This window comes from Thermobia domestica, chromosome 1 (genome assembly GCF_964235325.1).
Source record: "Thermobia domestica chromosome 1, izTheDome1.hap1.1, whole genome shotgun sequence".
Classification (NCBI taxonomy): Eukaryota; Metazoa; Arthropoda; class Insecta; order Zygentoma; family Lepismatidae; genus Thermobia; species Thermobia domestica.
Genome location: NC_137454.1, coordinates 88,650,878 through 88,673,149, shown reverse-complemented (window position 1 = coordinate 88,673,149; position 22,272 = coordinate 88,650,878). Strand labels below are relative to the sequence as shown.

At 34.8% G+C, this 22,272-nt stretch overlaps 1 protein-coding gene across 9 annotated transcripts in view; it reads left to right on the top strand.

Annotated features, from left to right (window-relative positions):
- LOC145687193 (uncharacterized) overlaps window positions 1-22,272 on the top strand; it is a 277,098-nt gene that overhangs the window by 186,921 nt on the left and 67,905 nt on the right. For 8 of the 9 annotated variants that reach the window (XM_081760661.1, XM_081760659.1, XM_081760663.1 and 5 more), the window contains 4 exons: window positions 13,959-14,042; window positions 17,143-17,283; window positions 18,869-18,973; window positions 21,723-21,862. In XM_081760661.1, coding sequence (XP_081616787.1) covers window positions 13,959-14,042; window positions 17,143-17,283; window positions 18,869-18,973; window positions 21,723-21,862 — 470 coding nt within the window. The remainder of the gene's footprint in view (window positions 1-13,958; window positions 14,043-17,142; window positions 17,284-18,868; window positions 18,974-21,722; window positions 21,863-22,272) is intronic. The other variant, XM_081760677.1, reaches the window with a different exon arrangement.

Below are 22,272 nucleotides of genomic sequence, written 5' to 3'. Positions count from 1 at the left end.
TATACACTGTGGAAATTAACAGAATGTTCATTTGCTACGAAGCTCATAAAATCAAATTAATTGAAAGTTATTTATAGTTTTTGTCATATGGCTACTTGACGTCGTAAGAAGTCTTAAGTGTTTTCTATTTGAAGGAACAGTTGATACATACAAACTAATATCTAACGATATCGCTCAGTTCTTGTATAAAGGAATCCTCAATCCTTTCCTATATTGTAAACTATTTAATTTCTATGTTTCTTTTCTGATTTGATCTGCGATGGCGTAGTCGGTAAACCTGGATCTCCCAGCTTCGATCCCTATTTCGAGAGGAATTTATCCTTTCGTTCTACCATCGTTTCAAATGCTGCTCAGGAGTTCATTCAAACTGTCAAATGAGTTCCGGGGAAAATGGAGGAAGAAGGCAGGAGAAGCGACCGTAATGTAGTACCAACCATATAGCTTCCTTTAAGTGAGGAGTCTTACCTTCATATCGCTTGTGTGTGGGACACATTGACTTTTACATTTTTGCTTTATAGGGAAAAGAAAATACTTCACTATCACTTTTCTACTCGCCTAATTGTCTTAGTAATTACATTAGATAAATTAACAGAATAATGTGAGGGGCCGCGGTGGCTCGTGGTAAAGCGCTCATATTTTAGTGCGTGGGTTCCTGGTTCGATCCCGGCCCTCGTCAAGTGAATTTTGTGATGGACAAACACTATGTGTGAAGGTGTTCTCGGGGTTCTCTTGTTTCCTCCAATATTTCTATCACCTCTCAATAGTGGAGCGTTAAAATAATAATATGAAATAGTTACTTTACTTTATGCGTATTGTTAATGTTTTATGCCTATAGTTTCAACGTTTTCAATTTTTAATGCTTCGTTTGGACACGTTAATCTAAAAGTTTCTAAGCTAGTTGCTGGGTTTACATTTTTAATATTATTATTTTTATTTATTTATTTATTTATTGAACAATTTCCCAGATACAGCATAACTTTGCCATTTTACACAGGGACATGCTAACAAAAGAAAGAAAAAAAAACAAGACAACAATAACAACAACATAGAAAGAAAAAAGAGTGTAAAAGTAAAACTATTCCGTCAAAGCTCGTTTAATTGCTCTTTCAAACACTGGGTAGCTCGAAAAAATGTCCACATCAGTTGTTACTTGATTATAACTGTTTGGTATTCTATAAAAAAGAGACCTCTGTATAACAGCCAACCTAGGACGGGCAAGATGGAATAGGTGGGTATTCCGAGTGATGCGGGAAGGGACACGTAAGGATAGTTCCTGAAGTAATATTTCCGATCTTAAGGTTCCATTAACTATTTTATGTAGATATTTCAGGTCAGAGATAATTCTGCGTACTTCAGGAGTCTGAATATTAAGATGTCGCAAGAGCTCCTTCTTAGATAATATTCGAAGTGCAGGAACACGAAATCGGACTATAGCAATGAAGAAATTGAGAACAGAATCAAGTCTGGAGAGATGTGTAGGTGCTGCCATGGCCCATATGGGAGAGCAGTATTCGATCTTGGGCGCTATTAACGTCTTATAAAAAGTTGCTAATGAAGAAACAGTGCGTAGTTCGGTGAATCGATAAAGAAGTCCCAACATGCGCATTGAATTCTTTAGTATTGAGGAGATGTGGTCAGAGAAGGTGAGTTTTGAATCAAAGATGACACCAAGATCGTTAGGGATTTCTTCCCTAACTACAATCTTAACTTCTATTATTGTACTAATACTTCCTTCCTGATCTGTTACTGAAAATTCACAATATTTATTGAATAAACTTTTAAAACATAAATAAATATTGTGAATTTTTAGTTACAGGTCAAGATCAAGAAGTATTCTTGCTTTAACAGAAGTTAAGATCATAGTTATGGAAGAAAGAAGATTTAAAATGTAAACCAAGCAACTCGGCTAGAAATTTCTAGGTTATTGTGTCCAGATGAAGGCAACAGAAACTGAAGAGATTGAAATTGCATGTATAAAAACACTTAATACATAAGCTAAAGTAACTTTAATTTTTATTGTTTTATATACATAAGTGCCCTTAAACAATTGTGAAAACCTTAACAAATGAAGAAGTTGTTTCTGGACAACACACTTTGGCAAAGACACCTGATGTGTATATATACACAGTCATCCCAAATAATTACCTCTGATATAAACCTTATTCACTCCATAACATTCATAGCGACATTAAACAATCTAATATAAATAAAATAGAGTTTGTTTGTCTGTCAATGGTGAAACTCCGATCGCATTAACTTCAAATTCACCCCATTCGGCTGGTGGCCGGGGATCACCGGGATTGGGGATACTCAGACATGTAGAAATAATCCAAAATGACTTATATTAGTGTCAAACCCATAGTTTTCGCGGTCGCTGAGATCAATGGTGACACTTCCATTAGTGATGACGTTCAAATTCAGCCCCCATCGTCTGGGGACCAGAGGCGTTATTTTAAATTCGAACCAGGGGGTCTCAGGAGGCGTTTACCGGGATATGTAAAAGTAGTAGAAAATGACCGATATTTTTTTCTTTTGTTGTTCAGTTTGTTTACATAGATATTTTGTTTGACCCATGCGAAGAATGGGTATTTCAGCTAGTATGTTATATGTATCAGCGTATGTAAGATTTATAAAGTTATAATCAAAAATAGTATTTGCTTTCGTTAAAAAGTTGCTAACTGGTAATAGTTGTCAACTATCGCTACGCCCAATGGAATATTAAAATGATCTTAGGTTCGAATTATAGATAAAATTACACATTTTCTGATACTTTTGCTGACCGTTAAAATAATAATAACAATAATAAATGTTTAGGGCAGATATACGATGAAGAAGTGTAGAGACTAATGTAATGCATGATCATGATCATATCAAGTCATACATAATAACTGATTCTTTAGCGCACTTGGTACAGATGCGCGGTTCTGGCTTCTATTCTCGATAAGCATCCAATCTTCATGTACAAGACATAACAAGAAACTGTCAATGTAATTACGGATGGGCTCTACGTAAACCAGTAGTTCGTTCTCAATATGAAAGCCACCGTAAGGGTCAAAAAGGGTTATTATTTACATTTTTTAAAACTAGTCGTAAAAATACTTAGCGGTGTATGTATTTATTCAATAGTGAAATTATACGATTTCATTTTTCTTAAATATGTCACCCTAGGAACTATTATGATATGATTAGATTTACCATTAAAATTTGTTATCGTAGTAGTTTGCTATAATACTTCACTATTCTCATTAAAATACGTTATGAAATTTTTCATCGTGAAAAGCAGTTAGTTGCAATTTGGATATCGATATCTGAAGAGTAGATAACAAAAATATTTTTTCCAATTTCCAAATCAGCTAGATTGATTTGAATTCAATAATAATAAACTTGAAATCTTTTGACGAAACAAGGAAAATTGATATTTACTTCAAAATCTTGAACTTTCGTTTTCCGTAAATTTGCAATGAATTGGTGGATATCCGGAATATTTAGTATTTTACTTTGAAATTAATTGGTTGTCTGAAGGTCAAATTTTGACTCGTCTACTAGAACCATTAATTGCTGTTGTATCGTCTGTTTAAGACAATTGGGGCAAATCTGGCCAAATCAAAAGTGGGCACAATATATTGCCTGTCAACAACTTGTACTCATTATTACTGATCAGATTATATGAGTAGTAATTGCAGCACCCTACCGAACTTTTGATTATCCAATTTTGGGGCCACCATGGACCATAGTGAATGAATCAGGGATGCTTTGGCCCTGGATTGCGTCACCTATTGAAATTTTGCTTATGCTTATTCAGGGGCCATGCACGTTGGTGTAAATGAGTCAGAGGTACCTTGGCCCTGCTATGACGTCATAGAATTGGGAGTATTGGATCAGAGGTCATGATGAGTAGTAATTGCCCCACTTGGTCTCACTTTGGACTTTGACCCCGACATTTGTGACGTCATAGGTCAAAGATCAATGACCTTGGCCCGGGGTCAATGACCTAGGAGTACCTAGGACCACCCCGTCTAAATTTTGGCAGGGGTACATAGGACCACCCCCCTTAAATTTTAGAAATTGCCAAATCTAAAAATTTGGTATGGTAGCCTAGGACCATAGTATTTACCTCTATCAGTATTGGGGGTCTATGTCGTTCCCTTTCATGGGTAAAAAATTGCCAAAAATTCAAATTTCGGGGGGTGGTCCTATGTACCCCTGCCAAAATTTAGGGGGTGGGCCAAGGTACCCCTGCCAAAATTTAGACGGGGTGGTCCTAGGTACCCCTAGGTCATTGACCCCGGGCCAAGATCATTGATCTTTGACCTATGACGTCACAAATGTCGGGGTCAAAGTCCAAAGTGAGACCAAGTGGGGCAATTACTACTTCCATCGTGGCCCCAAAATTGGATAATCAAAAGTTCGGTAGGGTGCTGCAATTACTACTATATGTCTGAGTTTTGTGTCCTTGTGCAACACCGAGATTATGAGAAATCTATTGTTCACGTGGGTACAAAACCACGACCGAGACTTAAATCCGGTGCAGTTTCTGGGTGCACAGACCATCATTCAAGATCAGTTCTCACAGTTTAGACCGTTAGGACCTCACTATGAGGATTGACACGCGTATGACTTATCAATTGGAACAGTGAATCACATCATACGTGACGAGCTTGGGTTCAATTCAACGTAGATTCTGCGTCAACTTACAATGGAAATGAAAGAAGCCCACAAATCGCTTGTGAGCAAAATTTCATCCATTTCAACACCAAAGAGGATGCCTTTCTCAGAGATGATTCACACTCTAACTCATCTCCAAGAGAGCAGGATCACAGAACCACACCTTGGGTCCAGGTGTATAATGGGTCTTATGGACTTATCTAGGTTATTTCTCTTCGTCTACTGGAAAATTAAGAGGATGGATATTCTAATGCAGGAAACAAATGAAACGTCATGAAAGAAGAAAATCAATTCCGTGAATCATTGTGCATTTTCGAATATTATAGTTACTTATTTTTATTATTTTTTAAATGCGCAAGTTTTAAATTCTGATCAGTGGCAGAGCTACAGGGGGTCAGGCTTCCTACTCGAAAACTCCCCCTTCTCTCAGTGGGTCTGCTCAGTAGTTGTAATATCGCTACAAATTAAGGGGCCGCGGTAGCTCAGTGTTAGAGCGTTCACTTCTGGTACTTGGGGTCCTTGGTTCGATCCCAGCTTGTACCAAGTGAGCTTTGTGGTGGACAAACACCGTGTGCGTCGGTTTCCTCAAGGCTCTCCTGTTTCCTCTCACCCTCCATTCCACCATTTCATTCATTTCTCATTATCACCGTCAACTTTAGCCTAGCCGGCATAATCATGGAACGTAAAACTTAAAAGATTTCATTTCATTTCATTTTGCTAGTAATTAAAATATTAAAAACCATGGTATTGGTCGATAATTATTTTGTGCTATCAAACACCAAAAACTTTTTAATTCACTCGCAAAAATGGCTAATCCAACCTTTGAGTTGAGCACTGGGAAAAATAATCATGTGTGGTATATAGTGAGTCTGGAATACAATGTTCGATATAAGTGAATTTCATATAGAGTCAAAATCTATTAATTAATTTATCTATTTATTGAAGCTGGACATTCGCAAACGATAGCTTCAAAATAACATCAAACATCACATTTACCTACGCAATTACTATAGTTTGTACACTAATGAATTTACCTAATCCTTCTATAAGCACTTCTTTTCATCCTTTTTATCTTGATATGATCGTTTATTGAATTAAATAATAATAATACTATGTGGGTACAGTAATTCATTCCTTTCTTGGGAAGCAGCATAAATATAGTGTGATAGGCAAGAAAGCCCTAGCTTGAATACATGGATAAGCACTGAATTATATTCTAATGAAAGAGACATTCTAAAAAAAAAAAAAAAAAAATGCAAAAAATAGAAGTTGTTTTGTGTTGACTATAAACAAGAATGATTACCATCATAGGAAAGAAAGGACTTACGTTTTCTAATAACCAAACGACTAGCTTGCTTCTAGTTCTGAAAAGATTCACTTATTGTAACTTAACATGCCACGTTGCTTTATCTACGAGGATTGTTCAATGAGTTTTGCCTCCCACCCTCTTTATATATATATATATATATATATATGTGTGTGTGTGTATATGTGTGTGTTAATTGTTGTACGTGAATAATTTTATCCTCAAACGAAAGTTTGAACCTCCTGCTTTTCGAGAAGTCTTCCACTTTTCAATAGAGTCCACACTGGCTTCGATACACTTGCGTCAACGGTGCACTAGATGCTACATGCCGCCGGTGAAGAATGAAGCTGGTTACTGACGACTCCAAGAACGTACTGCGTTGATGATCTCCATGTCGGATGCAAAACACTGGCCTTTTAGGTGCTTCTTAATCTTTGGGAACAGTCAAAAGTTGCGTGGGACCAGAAGAGAAGTATAAAATGGGTACGACAAAACATCCCCGAATTGGAGCTTGCGCAACGCGGCGGGGATCTCCGTGCTTGTGTGAGGCCGTGCGTTGTCGTTGAAGATGGATTTTTTGTGAGGACGAACTCTACGCAGATATGCGTACAACTTCGTTAGTAGCACTCAGAGTTTACAGTGGCTCTATATTCCAAAAATGGATCAGCACCGCACCTTCACTGTCTAAAAAGATAGTGACTGTGACTTCCCTGCTGATGGACGCGTTTTCAACTTTTTAAAAGGGGAAAAGGGTGGATGTCTGTACTTCATGGACTGACGTTTAGTCTCGGGCTCGAAATGATGAGCCCAGGACTTGTCATCAGCTATGAGACACATAAGAAAGGGATCTTCTTCGTTGTTGAAATAGGCCAGATTTTGCTTACATGCGTTTTTACGGTTTTCTTTAATCTCCACTGCAATCTGACGTGGATCTACCTTAAATAAACTTTCTTGATCCCACGCTCGTAGCGTATGATGTGATTCATTGTTCCAAGTGACATGTCGTAATAATGTCTGCAATTACCCTCTGTATAATGCGCTGATCATCGAGAACCAGTGCATCAACCTGTCCAACTTTCTCTGGAGTGAATGCAGTCGTTGACCGTCCACCCCATATAAACATGATGTTACTGGATTCTCTGTGCGTACAGACCGAACCCACCTCTACGCTGCTCTAATGTCCACACATGCTACCCCATATGTAGCACTCATGCGATGGTGAATGTTGATGATGGAATGTCACACATTCCACAGTCAAGAAATCGATGAGCGCACGCTATTTTAACCGAATATTCATGCAAACGATCACTAATCTTGCGACTACGTTGTTATCAGTGATGTGACCTTAAAAAAAAAAAAAAAAATATATATATATATATATATATATATATATATATATATATATATAGAAATAGAAGGTTCCAACTTTCGTTTGAGCGTAGAATTATGCACTTACGACATTTAAGAAAAAATAAAGGGCATTATTTATTGAACAGCGTTCGTACATGTTACGCAGGGATTCAAATAAGTTCAATCTATGCGTTGTTTCCACCCTAAGTATAGTTTTTTTGTAACCATAGTAATTTAAATAATTTATTACTGCCTTGTCTAGAATCTTTGGCAACTGTAATCTTTAAAACTCCATTTACTTACACGAATACCAGGCTGAATTACTTGCAATATCAATTAAATTTTACGTAATGATGTCCATTTCTTTTCAGGTGTGGTAGATCTGATTAAATGTCTTCTTTTGCATGTGAATGGAAGGGAAAATTCTTGTGTGAATGAAGAGAAAATCTATTAAAAAATATCATTTTAAAAAGTTACATGCTTAAATGTGTTTATTCACCCACACAAGGAAGACCGAAAACAAAGAATTCATATAGAATTAAAAGCAAAAATGCCAGTAATAAAAATAATGTTATAAATCTTTCAAGTTTCGATTTTCTGTTAAGAAAAGAATAAAAAACGGATAGAATTACTTCGAGCTGAAAGTATTTGAACAATATTCAATTAAATATTTTTTTTAAAAAATCAACCCGAAGATTTTAGGGCACTAAATGAAATATGCTACACCACAAATACTACGACTTTTAAGTCATATTTAAATACAAGATCTTCCTTTCAGAGTTGTAATAGAAATTAAACTTTCAACGATGATTTCTTTCAAGAGGTATAGTTGATTATAAACATTATTGAAACTCTTACGGATTGCAACATGCAAGATGTGTGAGTTGGTAAGACCTGGGATGCATGTACAGTGCTTGGCCATTGTTAGCAGTGTGTTCAATGGTGGCGAAAAGTGAGAGCTCTCTCCGAGTTCTAAAGAGACCAAGTTATACAGGATGGCACAGGGAATCGGAAAATATTCAATTGATGTGAAATACACTAATAAACACAGGAAAGAAATGAAATGAAATGAAAGTTTTGAGTTTTACGTCCCACGGTTATGCCGGTTAGGCTAAAGGGGACGGTGATGATGAGTAATGAATGAAATGGTGGAATGAAGAAAGTGGGAGGAAACGGGAGAACCCCGAGAAAACCAACGCACACGGTGTTTGTCCACCACAAAGTTCACTTGGCGGGAGCAGGGTTTGAACCCGAGACCCCTAGCACCAGATGCAATCAAGGTAAACATTTCATCAGTTGAAGCTGAGGTCTTGAGGCAGCAGGGCGTGTGCATGTGCGCTCTCTAGTGAACATTGTGGCTGCGACAGGTGTTGGAAATGGAGGCGGCAGGTATCTCGGGTAAAGTGTGCATTGAAGATCAGAGATCGTACATAAAGATTGAAATTCCATATGGCAAAAAAAAATAAATAAATAAAATAAAAAAAGAAAAAATTCAGTGCCTTACGTGTAGTTTTTGGTGAGGCGACAGTGGATCGTAGTACAGTTTTTTCGTTGGACTACTCGTTCTGTAGTGATCGTGTGAGCATAAAGGATTATGCAAGACCAGAAGGCCGAAATCATCAACCGATGAAAGAAGTGTACAACTTGTAGCAGGTGCACTGGAACAAGATTGCCGCGTGACATGTGAGGAACTCTCTGACATCATACGGGTTGTATTACGTCAGTATACCGAATTCTGACAAGTGATTTACAGAAGAGAAAAATTTCTGCCCGATAGGTCACACTTCTTGACTGCTATACACAAGCAGACACGTCTGAACAATGCAACGGTGCTGAAAGCAAGATTCAATATTGAAGGGGAGGGCTCTCGCATTATTGCTATTGATGAAACGTAGATCAGAGACTTTGAACCGGAGTTGAAATCACAATCCAACGAGTGGGGAGCTCCATCTTCTCCAATACCAAAAAAGAGCCGCCGATCTCAATCAAAGGTGAAGCAAATGATGATTTTTGCTTACGGTGACCAGGGCATTATCATAACGGACAGTTTCATGTAAAAGAAGTGTCACAGCAGCGTATTATTGTGAATTTCTGCTGAAACTGCACAGAAAAATGCACGAAATCTGAAGGCAGTTGCTCAGGGTGGGTCCACTGATTCTCCACGACAATACTCGCCCGCACAGCGCTAATGCTGTGCGTACAAACTTTCACAAATACGATTGGGAAATGCTACCTTATGCTCCCTACAATCCGAACATGAGTCCACCCGACTACGATCTGTTCTCAAAGTTTGCGTGGACGTCGGTTTCCATGTCTGGAAGAGATTTCTGCAGTCGTTATCCTAGCTATTCGACAGTTTCACAAAGATGGCGTCCTTAATGGAATACAGAATCTACCCGGACGTTGGAATTCCATCATTGCCAAGCAGGGAAATTATATTGTAGGCATGTAACGAAATTCTGTCCAAACAATATACCTGTAAGTCACAAAAAATTAGTGTCATTCTGTATGAAATGACCCTCGTATTTGATGACTGCTTATTATTGTTGTTTATTTATTATAACAAACGTGTCTACATTGTAATTGCACAACAACAATTATCTGTAATTTGAGCTGCTGTGTACTGATCAGATAACAATGCAAAGTTTCATAATGAAAGATGGTACGGTACAGTGGTAGAGCGTTTATCTGTGGAGTGTAAAATCTCTGGTTCAATCCCAGCTCTTGGCAAATGGAGTTTGTGATAGATAAATACTAATCGTAGGATGTTAAACTAAAAAAGCGAAAAGATGGCTTATAATAATATACTCTGTTTGGGGTTAATACCATGTGTATGTGTCGTTCCAAGAGGACTTTTCAAATGGCGTCTCGTACATTTTCATACAATTTGATGATACTTACCATTTATACAGAAATTACGGGTATCCAACAACTTCCCAAGGCAACTGGGAGAGTATTTTGAGTAAATAACAAAATGACAAGTTGAATACTAAATACTTCTGTTGAAAAGATTTATTTTTGAAAACAAAATTATCTTGGTATAAATGTTTAATACCGCTCACAGCGTTTGATATTAGTTAACTTGTGTTGACTTGTTTCATTAAACATCTAAGAATATCTTACAGGGCTATTACAAATTATCTTTCCTATTATTCACTAATAGCTCACTTTAATAATACTCAGATACATAAAAGTGGTATCAACGAAAAACAAAAACTTAAAAGATTTAAGAGCTAGTAAAACTGGCGCGTAGTTACGCAGTACGCTGATATGACAAAAACGGCTGTCAGCGAAAACAAGAGAGCGTTTTTTGTTCTCTATTTTTACAGCAACCAGTCTGCTATTAGTGTGCAAGAAGGTTTAGTAAAGGTACATCCAGTAAGAATACAATTTATAGGTGATACTTGGACTTTTCAGGAAAGAGTTTGCATCTGTAAGTAAAAACCATCCAGCTGTTCACCAGTAAGCGTTGAAACAGTGAAGCGTGTCCGTCAAACTCTTACACGAAGCTCACAGAACTCAAGCGTTAGCGTCAACAAAAGAATCGGATATCCCTCAGCTGAAGATTCTGCGAAAATATGTGCAATTTTATTTCTACCGATTGCAGTTGTTGCAGGCGCTGAAACTGACGACAAAGTAAAGCAAATTTCTTTCTACTACAATATAGCAACTTAAAAAAAAAGAAAGAAAACCTTCATGGAGTTATTAGTGTTTCATGAATGCCTTTTTCCTCTTCCGGGTAGAGTGAACAAACGTAATGTTAGAAATTGAGACAGGGAATCTTACATTCATAATACTGCCCCAACTGTTTCGATAACAAAACAATCATGAAAATTTCGCAGATGGGTATGGTATAGACACAGCTCTGCTGCAGTTGGAACTGGTTATTCCAGTTTCCAATAGCACAGGGCATCCTTCATTTTCAGAAAGGACTAATTTTCATTTTCATTTTTAGAAGTCACATTAAGCCACTACCAAACAGATGGATTGGCCCTGCTGATCGACCCGATTATGAAACTCTTCAATGCCCTCGACGTATACGCCTTGTGCTATTTTTCTTAAGAAGTGTGTTAAAAAGTCTAATCTACAACCCACTCTTCACGTAGTCACCTTTTATATCTAAAAACATTTTTGAGGTTGCAAAATAAAGCATATGTATCTGAAGGTTATTAAATGAGGAGTTCTGAGTGCTATAAGATAGTTTGTAGTAACACTATATTTTTCTTCTATTCAATCATGAAAGTACTGTGGAATTACTGTTATATAAAAATCAAGTATTTAGAAAGGAAGAAAAGCAATAACTTGTATCAACTATAACAATGACGATATATGAATGATAGAGCAGCTTTATACTGAACACCGCCTTTAAATATTATTATTATTCAAAATAAAGGATACATAATTCTTGCTTGACTAATGAGAGAAAACTGTACACACTACAAGGGTAGTACATACCTATTCTTTAAATGTACAAATTTTTCGTAGATTATTTTGTCTTTTGGTCGAGGAATGACAGACCAATTTAACTACAGTTTTCGATAACTTACAGAGAATTGTGTTCCCTTTACTACAAAGAAAACCACTTACACTAGTCCATTCATACCATAGTTAGTGACGGAAGAATATGCATGGTATATTATGCATTGCTGGTGACTGTACTATATTGAAAAAGTAACTCATTTAATGACATTTAAAGTGTATATACAACACACACACACACACACACACACACACAAAGTTCCTTACAAACGGACGCTACAACTTACTTAAAGTTGGTTCAGATTGCTTTGAAAATGGTATTTAAAAAAAAAAAAAAGTCATGGACAGGGACTAGTTAAAAGACAAGAACAGATAAGAAATAGTAAAAGAGAGAGAAGAAGTACATGACAAACATGATAATTGTGTGGAATGGTTGGAATAAGGTTTAGCAATTCCGGTTTTTAATGAGAGAAACTTATTTTTTCCTGAGTAAAGTGAGCCAAGAGATTTTTTTTTTATTATTTTTTTTAATAGCTATTGAAAGATACATATCTTCAGAAATAATGTGTATTTATCAAGAATTCTTTGCATTCGCACTTAGCTCCACAGCTGCAGGTTTCATAGAAACTTGAAAGCTATATATTCACCGCTATCTCATGGGATCGTTCAAAAAAAAAAAAAATCCACGAGGATCTTTCACATACACCTTGTTGAATGTGCATTTTCAAACTAAATTGTTAAACACATTCGTATCCATAACTTAAGGGATTTTCGAGATCTACCAAACCGTTGCGCCACTAAAATAATGTATCACAATAATCTGATATCCCTGGCATAAGTTCCATTCAAGTCGTTGATTTGACCGCCTTATTTGTCCCAGCTTATTCTATCTGGGATGGAGGAAAAAGAGATTTCGGTAACTGTTACTGATTGTTTGTTTCTTGCCTGTGTCTTCAAGCATATAAATATTAAGTCCATAGGATAACACAGAGAATACATCTGGATAGCACTTATGCTTTCCTGGATAATAAACAGACTGGAAGCCAACCAAAGCCAGCGACGGATGAGTAGAATGTGAATATCTCCAGTGGTGCGGCTTAGAGATAATTCCATTCGGTGCAAACATTTGAGGTCGTATGGAAAAATTTCGATATTCATTTTTCGGGTTCTAAATGTGTGTAAACACAGGCCATCATAGCATCTCCACTGACTAGAGACCTCCACATATCCTCCAGGTACTCGAAGCTACTCCAACAAGGCGAGACGCGAAATTCATTTTCCTCCGATAAAGGCACGTCAGGCCTGACTAATATAATGTACTACTTACCGTGTTTGTATCTCAAAACAGTGAAGACATGAGTAGTTTTGTTTAATTGTTGGATTATCTTCAATTTATATTTATTAAAGAAAGAAAAATCTCTCTGCAAGAATAGTAAGTGATATGAGCGTGTGAAGTTTCTTAGATTTGCTTTGTATAAGTTACCAATCACTTTCCCCACAAGATAAATCTCCTTCAAAAAAATTATATCAACGATATCTTCATGCTATATGGTTGAAATAAAGCGTTTCAAACTAAGATTAGAGTTTTTATTACGTGGAATTTTATATGTTTCGTAATGGTAGTAGTATACAAACTTACGAGGTAGAAGTATAAACAAATATACAAGAAAGTGCACATAGAATATTCCGCTAAATAACAAAAGTGTCTAGTCGAAAATGGCTTTTCAAACTGTATCTGATCTTTGTAGATAAATAAATCCTGAAACGAAGGTTTCAGCTTAACTTCTACACTAAAAAATGTATTATCAGATCGAATCGAATCAAAGCATATGTTAACGAGTAACGACGAAATTGAATTGTTGATGCTTAAGATGAATGACTAACCCTGGCATAGAAAATAGTTATGATGAGTGTGCTTTGATGAAAAGAAACAACATATGCCATAATGTACTATTTTTTAAACTGCAATTTTCAATGCATTTGTCTAATGCTTCATATGAAAATTTCCTTCAAACTAATTGTATGATAAATGAATAAAAATCACTTTCTCTGTAGAACACAGACATGAATGCATTTTATTTATTTATGCAATATGTATCTATCCTATAGCATCTACTGGTAAATATTCATTGTATGATAGTTAATATGTTCCTTTCAGTGTAAGACAAAGGATCATATCATTAGTGTTTTGCATCTGGATTTGGACGAAATGGAAAGTCAGTATAAAGATTGCTACGAAGAGGTAAGAGAAATGTATTATACGGCATGCTTGAAGCCCTGTTGAGAACAGAACGCATGAAAGTATAACTAAAATATTAACTATACCTTCAAATGTGGTAAATTTTGAGGAAGGACAAAAAGAAACATGGATTACATAGTATAATTGTTCGAGAAAATTGTGTAATTTTGTAGAAGAAATAATTTATTCTATACTGCATTATCTTGTATTACTGTTGGGCGGAGCAGTGGACTTTAAAAGCAAGTGAGTCGACTGCTAGCTTTCTTCCCTGCATTGCGTGTTATCTCTGCTTTGATTTGCAAATTTTCTGAGTGCTTTCTAAATTTCTTTCTTCATTCTAACTTCAGTTTTCATACAGTTGTAATTTGTGTTATCAGAAATATTCCTTTATCTTTCCTTGAATAATCTACTAACGCATTTATGTCATGGCATTTACATTATACGGTTTTTCTTTTTTTCCTAGACAAATAAGAATATTTTTTAATAAAAAATTCTGTAATGAGCATTTTTTAAATGTTTTTAAGAAAAATTCGTTTTTTTAATATACGAAAACAAATTTAATAAAAAATTGCTGTTTTGTGAGAAAAACATCTGGTTAGTCTGTGTTTCCGATCAGTATTTCGAAAAAGTATGACATGAGTTTATATTAATTAACCAATATTCGTATATATAAAATGGAATTTAACTTACTATTCTAGGTACTTTCTAGTGATTTATAATAGTTTTTGAGAGTTGAGTTTGTATGCTATCTCCGAAAACTGGCGTAAATTTGACATATATAAACTTTAAAAGTAGGAAAAATTATATATAAGTTACTATGATCGGTCTGAAATAGTTCCTGTGTTGTGTTGTGTTGTCCATTTCTGTATGCTATGCCTTACATGTCATACCTAAATTTTATAGACTTTTTTTAACTTATTTAATAAAGTTACTTTTCAGTGCAGTTTAACCCTCTGTTCTACTTATTATGTAGTGATTTAGTATTTTTTAAGAGTAGAATGCTGATGCTAATGAGAATCTATTGCCGTAAAGTAAATATAGTTGAGGTTTAGAAAATTTTAGAACAGCAAAAGATACAATATAAAACTAAATTTCAGCACTGCAAAGGGTTTAAAATCAGATTGGAAAACAATACACTGTCATTATGTACCTTCAGATAGTGAGGAAATGCATTCACATGAGTTTTTGATATACATATATATATATATATATATATATATTATTGTAACTACAAATGTAGGGTCTCTGTTATAAACACAGTCTTAAGATATTAAAATCATATTATGTCATCAGTTGCATGTCATTGACTGAATATCAGATGCATAAATTCTTTGTAATTTTTGTCGTATATCTAGTAGTGTCATAAATACTGTCACAATTTTAAAAGATCCCTAGATATATGACAATCAATGCCGGCAACACTCCCTGGTGGCAAAAAAAAAAAAAAAAAAAAAAGCCCTTTGCAATTCAACAGAAGAACAATGAGGAAGTATGTGGTATGTGTTCAAGATTGAATGCGCTTTTTAGAAATTGTTATTACTATTATTGCGCTATATAAAGTGGAGATTTCAGCAAACGACATTTTGTTCAAGGTTGTCCAGAAACAATAGAGAACATACCCTGGAAAGGGAAGCCACGTATTGTAACGTCAGTGGAAATGACGAAAGCTATTCTAGCACATATCCACAAAAATTCAATACAAAAAGAATCTGTACTCCTCTCCATATGTTACCTGTGACCTAGAAGCTGGAACTATAACCATACATGCGACGTACAGGATTATTGTCTACAGCAGAATTAGCTAGTTACAAGTTTCCTGATTTCGAAAGAAAAAAAATCCTACTTCATTGCTTCTAGCAAATCTTTAATATAAATACGCACTACATTTACTTAACGTTTAACAGGTTTATTCTATGTATTTTACCGTAACTCATGTTTTAAACAGCAATTATTGCATTTTTTCCGTAAATTTGACTACGTTCAAACTCCAATTTGATGACCAATAACTCGTGAACCAAAGGTTTGCACGGGAAAATGTTTTATATGCCTACTAAACAAGTTAAAGTCAATTTCTATGCTAAATTTGGTCAAGATCCGATGAGTTCTGTGATTGATTTTAAAAAAGAATCAAATGGAGGACCAAAGAAAAGCAACAAGAGTAAAGCGTTTTCCGAAGCATTCACGGGAAAATTCTGTTTTATTGATGGATGAAAAGATTTTTACCGTTGCGTGGACTTTCAATGCATCAGAATGAAAAGATCTATACTACAAGTCCGAGTGAGGCTGTTGAGAAAGCTTCGAAGGTACAAAAGGATTATCATAGTCCCTCCTTCATGCTTAGTAGAGCGTTTGCTACAAATATATCATGGCGCTTCATTTTTAGGGAAAATGTGTCAAAATACTGACCAGAATATATAAAGAGACAGTGTTGAAAACAGTTAAGAAGGACCGGTACCTGCCATGAGTGAAAGATTGCATATCTCTTTCTGATTGGCCCTCTGCTAATCCTGACCTGAACCCCCTAAACTTAAATTGTGGCGGATGCCTTAATACATGGCTTGCAAGAAGAAGAAAAATCAGTTTAATATTTCGTCTCTCTGAAATATCCTCTCGTAAGGCAGTGACGGAGTTCCCATTTGATATATTACATAATACTATTGACGATTAACCATGGATACTTGGTTCTACGATGAGGCAAAGTAGATAATTTGGAATTATGACTTGTGATTTGTATTTACTGTATCTCATGCTATTGGAACATTAAAATTATTCTCACCTCATGATGTTAGTTCGTTACAAACCCTGTGACAGGTTTTGTGGTGCTGTTAGATATAATAAAAATTTGACAAGAAAATGACTGAGAAAAACAACTAAGGTTACCTAGAAGATATACGTAGATACCTTGGTATGTATAACTAAAATTTTATTGAGGTAAAGATAGAACTTCAACAGGAGCAGAATACACAACAGATAATGACCTGAACCAGCTGTATTAATGGTAGATGAAGGAAAGTGTTTCTGGAGTAATAAATAAAATATGTGATTAGTTTACCAAAGATATTGTAAGCGATTATCGTTATCATGGTATTAATTCCATTTTGAGGTTTGTAAGCAGGACAAACTTCTAGAATATATGCGGAACACAATTGACATACTTCGGGCGAGAAGCAACATGTTTGAACTAGAGATGTCGGCACTGATGACAAACAACTGTTACATCGAACAAGACATCTTGAATATCCAGGTATAAATGCTTTTTCTTTTTTCCCTATGTGCATGTTCCGAAAACTAACATTAATTTATTGACTAATATTTTATTGTAAATCATTGTTTCGAAGTATGAAGTTTTCATAGAATTGTCAATCGATGTATTTCATTATTTTTTTAATTTACGTTAATAAAGGCTATAAAAACCATAAAGTGAAACACTGATTTTTTAAAATTATTCTTATTGTTTTTAAAAGCACGGTATAGAATGTTCCGCGACGTATGAACGATAGTAGGATAATAGTTAACGTTTCTCTTTACTGTGAGGTTCTTTGTTTAGAAGTTGCAGCCATAGAAAATGAGAGAGATTTGCGTTTGCCCTATCTCCGACAATAATTGATCTGGCTGTGCTGGATAAAATCTTATAGAAAAGGTTATGTAATTTAACAAATGATGACGTAACTACACAAGTAGCAAGTAGTCCCGGTAATGTTTTTCATAACTATAATAATGGTTTAAATTGCCTATGACCAAGAGTGGGGAATTATCAAGCCTCTGTTTGGAAGATAAGAAACTGAACTCACTTCTTTAGATTTATAAGACAAAACTTGAAGTGACGTAATAACACTATGTAGTTTTGGAAATAATGCACTAGGTGTAACTTTGTTATGATGTAACTGTTTCTCGGTAGAATTAACACGAGCATTTTTAGTCGTATTATAGTACGACGAATTTATATCTAGCTAGTATTATATAATACCTCAAGTGTGTAATTTTAATTAATAATTCCTTCCCTTTCCTATTGCTATTAGTGTTATAAGTTAAACAAAAAACTACTTTCCCAAGATCAGGCTGCTCTTTCTTTACTGACATTCATACATGAATACGTACAACACTTCTAATTATCTCAAGGATACTAACTATTATTTCATGCTGTTGTATTTCTTGTAACATGCACACTTTTCTTCCCCCGACCTCTGCTCACAGACTTTCGAATTCTCTCCACTCATTCGAAACTCAATAAACTATTTAGTATAACATTCACCACAGACTATTCACCATTATATTACTGTCCTTCAACAAAGTTTATTTGAATTCACACTAAGTCCGAAAATCACTATAACATTCTTCACATACTATTCACTATTACACCTACTTCAAAAAAGCGTTTTACTTATCTATCTTAAGTAATATTTAATATTTAATATTTAATTGTTATTTATGCATAACAACTCAAGTAACTTTTTAAAATACTTTTGGGTTGAAGTTCTGTTATATTATTATTATTATTATTATTATTATTATTATTATTATTATTATTATTATTATTATTATTATTATTATTATTATTATTATTATTAAAATATACAACACGAACAGTGCAATATCTGCGAGTGTCGATTCCTAATATAGTTTCCTAATATACTACCGTAGTTTCTTAAGAATTGTTGTTCATCATAAAATAAACGTTTTATGTTTTCTATGTTAGTTATTGTAATATTATTTTATTCTTATCTGATTGTACTAGAATTTGAATACATGAAGTTATGAATTGAATGTTTTTTTTTTCGTTTTTCTGTTATAAATATTATATGTATTTTTCCTATTACTGTCTTCCCTAGGACACCACAGATGCAAAACACAGTACGACCAGAGATCTCGAAGTACGACATCTGAAAGCTAAAGTTAAGGATTTGTTGCATAAATGTGCATGTGAAAAGAAAACAGTAAGTTCACTTCAAAGACAGTCCTAATTATTTTAATGAAATAGATCCTATTTGCTGAAGAACATAGAAATAGTATATACGATGCTCACAATAAACGAGAGTCCGTCAAAAGAAAATGTATGCTCACTTTAACGAAAGAAATCTGTATATGTTTTATTAGTGCTAAACTTAATTATACAGTTAAAATAAAGCACAAGTTACTGAAGGTGCTCAAAGTGGTTTACAAATTTCCTAAAGCATATCCGAAGAAGCAGGAATTGTAATTATACGAGGTCGTCCGGATCTTCCTTTGTGCACATTACAAATAATAACTCAAACTTGTCACAAAGTCGTGTGATTGTGAAGCGCGTAATAGGTTCTGTTTTAAACTCACACGTCCATTGACTTGACTTCAAAGTTGAAATAGCACTTTAAAAGGGACCTTCTATTCCTTAGATGTCAAGCATGCACTGGCCAATTTGTTTTCACTATCATACGTCATATATTAGGTCATGGGAGTACCAACATCTGTTGAGGAGCCACCGTATACTTCAGTTTCAAAGCATTTAATCTTCTGGTTGTTAATACAGTGTCCGTATACTTCCTTGGAATTCTCTCGCTTCGTTCCACCAATTAGTTCTTTATTTTGTTATCCATTTACAATTCTGGATTAACACTTTAAACTGTAAGTCCAGTGTTTCTTTCTTCCTTTCTTTTTCTAAAGACAATTTTCGAATGTATTTTCTCACTTTTTTGAGCCTCTCTATAAGTTAGTTATATCAAAGTTTGTCAAATCACACATTGTCACCGAAAAAAAAAAAATGAATCCTAAAATTAGTCATTCACGAAAGCAAAGTAAGCGTAGTCCATGATCAATTTGTGCGCTTCTTGAAATATTTCGTTCAATGAATATAGTTTCCAGTTTCAAGTGTTCCTCCAGAATTACAGCCTGTCTCCTTTAGCCTACACGACATTACTGCGGGGCGTTAAGCAAAGATTTCGTTTGATTTCATTTCTAGTTTTTCTTACGAGTTTTATTTATTTCAGTCTTTTCAGTGAGAAGAGATCAGAGGAAAATTTTGTTAAGCTTCTTCTATTAGGAACATAAACCTTTTTTCTCATAGTGTAATGAACAAAACAATACTAAAAGACAAAGAATATCAATGTCAGGTAACCATGTAGATTTCATTCCTGCGTCATGTTGAATTATATCTCATGAGGATTTACCAAGACATTACGCATTTTTTAACTCGTAAAATCTCTTTTGTTGTATTGAGGAGAAAAGAAAGAAAATAAAAAAATTCCTTCAATTTTTCCTACGAAATACCACTAGAATCTTCAAGAAAAGTATATATTATGAAAGAAATAAAAACTTGGAGGATCAAAGGAAGTAAACTTCAGTTAGAATCATCAAAAATAATATGTAAGCAAACTATATAGGTTAGATTAAAAAAAAAAAATAGTTGAAGTGTATTAGCTGTAATTCTTCTTGTTAATTTTTTTCAATGTTTCTTTTCCTGAAGATGTCAGGCATTATTCTTGAGCAAACGTAGGCGGAAGTTTTCTCAAAAATGTCGGAAAATAGCACAGATATCTTAAAATTTCATCTTCATCCATTCCAGTTGTTAGCGTTGTTATATCTAAATAACATAGTGATATAATTCAAATATAATTGTAAATATGTATAGTTAGAATAAAGAAATCATACCATGGGCATACGAATGTCAAAATAATAGGCACTTATAAGACTCTTCAGAACAAACACACACACACACACACAAGGAAAATGAAGAACATTACGAACAGAGAATTACAGAACATCCGGTAGTGTGTCAATTTTCCACCATTTCGTCCAAATATATTGTGGAAAATTCTAATCTCGAATATATAAAATATTCACTGTTGTTTGTGAATATTCTAAGACCAGGGAGGAATGGCAGGAATACATACAAACTTAAAAGGATTTGTATTACAGGGATGGTTTGTATGATCAATTACAATTTCAGCAGGATAACGCATGCGTCGTACTAGCAGCACCATCTGCTCTGTGTGCAGAGTTATATGGCTAGGGAGAATTTACGAAGCGCTCAGGTAGTGGAGCATGAACAAACAAATAGGCAACGAGTTGCTATGCCTTGGCCATATCAAAAGATGTAATATAAAGACAACTGCATTCGAGCGGGGTCGTATGTTTAGCCTACTGGAAAGCAGCTTTTCGTACCGCGAAATCGGTGCACGTTTAGAGAATGATGTCACGACAGTTATACGTGTGTGAAAGCAATTGACAGAAGAGAACTGTGCGCAGCGATGATTACACAGTGGACCACACAATATAATCACACATTGGCATGACAGACATCTTGTCCGCATGACCTTGACGGATCGTACAGCATCATGCACAGTGTTAACTCGACGCTAGATCACAGCAACGGTTGTTGTGTTATAGTTAAAGCCACGTATAACGAATCCTCGAAAACGAATGTTTCTATAAGGGATATCAAGTTTTGATTTTCATGTGTCCATACTAGAATTAGTTTACACTAATCCCATTTTTTATTACACCTAAGTGGAATAAAAAATATATATATAATGAAATAAGTTAGTTAAAAATATAATGCCTTTATCCAGTTAAGACCATTGTAAGAAAGTATTATAATGTCTTTAGTAATCCTTCATTAATTGAAGTGCTACAAATGTTTGGAAAGAATTAAGTTTTATTTATTTATTTTATTTATCTGTTTATTTGTTTTTGTTTGTTTATTTTCTACAGGCGTCAGAATATAAGAAACAGGTTGATGAATTGAAGGACAGGCTTGATGGATTACAATGTCTTTGCGATAAAAGTAAAACCGAAATCGCTCAGTTAACAGCTGATATGTCCGAGTTGAATCAGGAGATTGAGGATTCCAGGTTATTATGATTATTCTATGGTTGTAACTATGAAATTAAATAGTTAACTTTAAATAACCATTTACAATAACCATTCAATATACACTTTATGTAATATTGAGTTTCGCCGAATACTTTAGATTTTCACCTTAAAGAATGTTTGTTCTTTAATAGAGTTACCACATTATTATTATTTTTGTTTGTTCTTTAATAGAGTTACGTTATTATTATTTTATTAACTATACCTTCAATTGAAGGGCTTGTAACAAAAAAGAAGCAACTATGTTTTTTGTTACTTTTCAAGTTAAATGTTTTGTCTTGTTCAGAAAACTCAATTCTTTCGTTCAGTGTAGGCGGCAGCTCCAAGCGATTATTCTGTTTTATAACAGATGTAACTGACCTAATTTCCAATCAAAAAATGTAAATGCTGC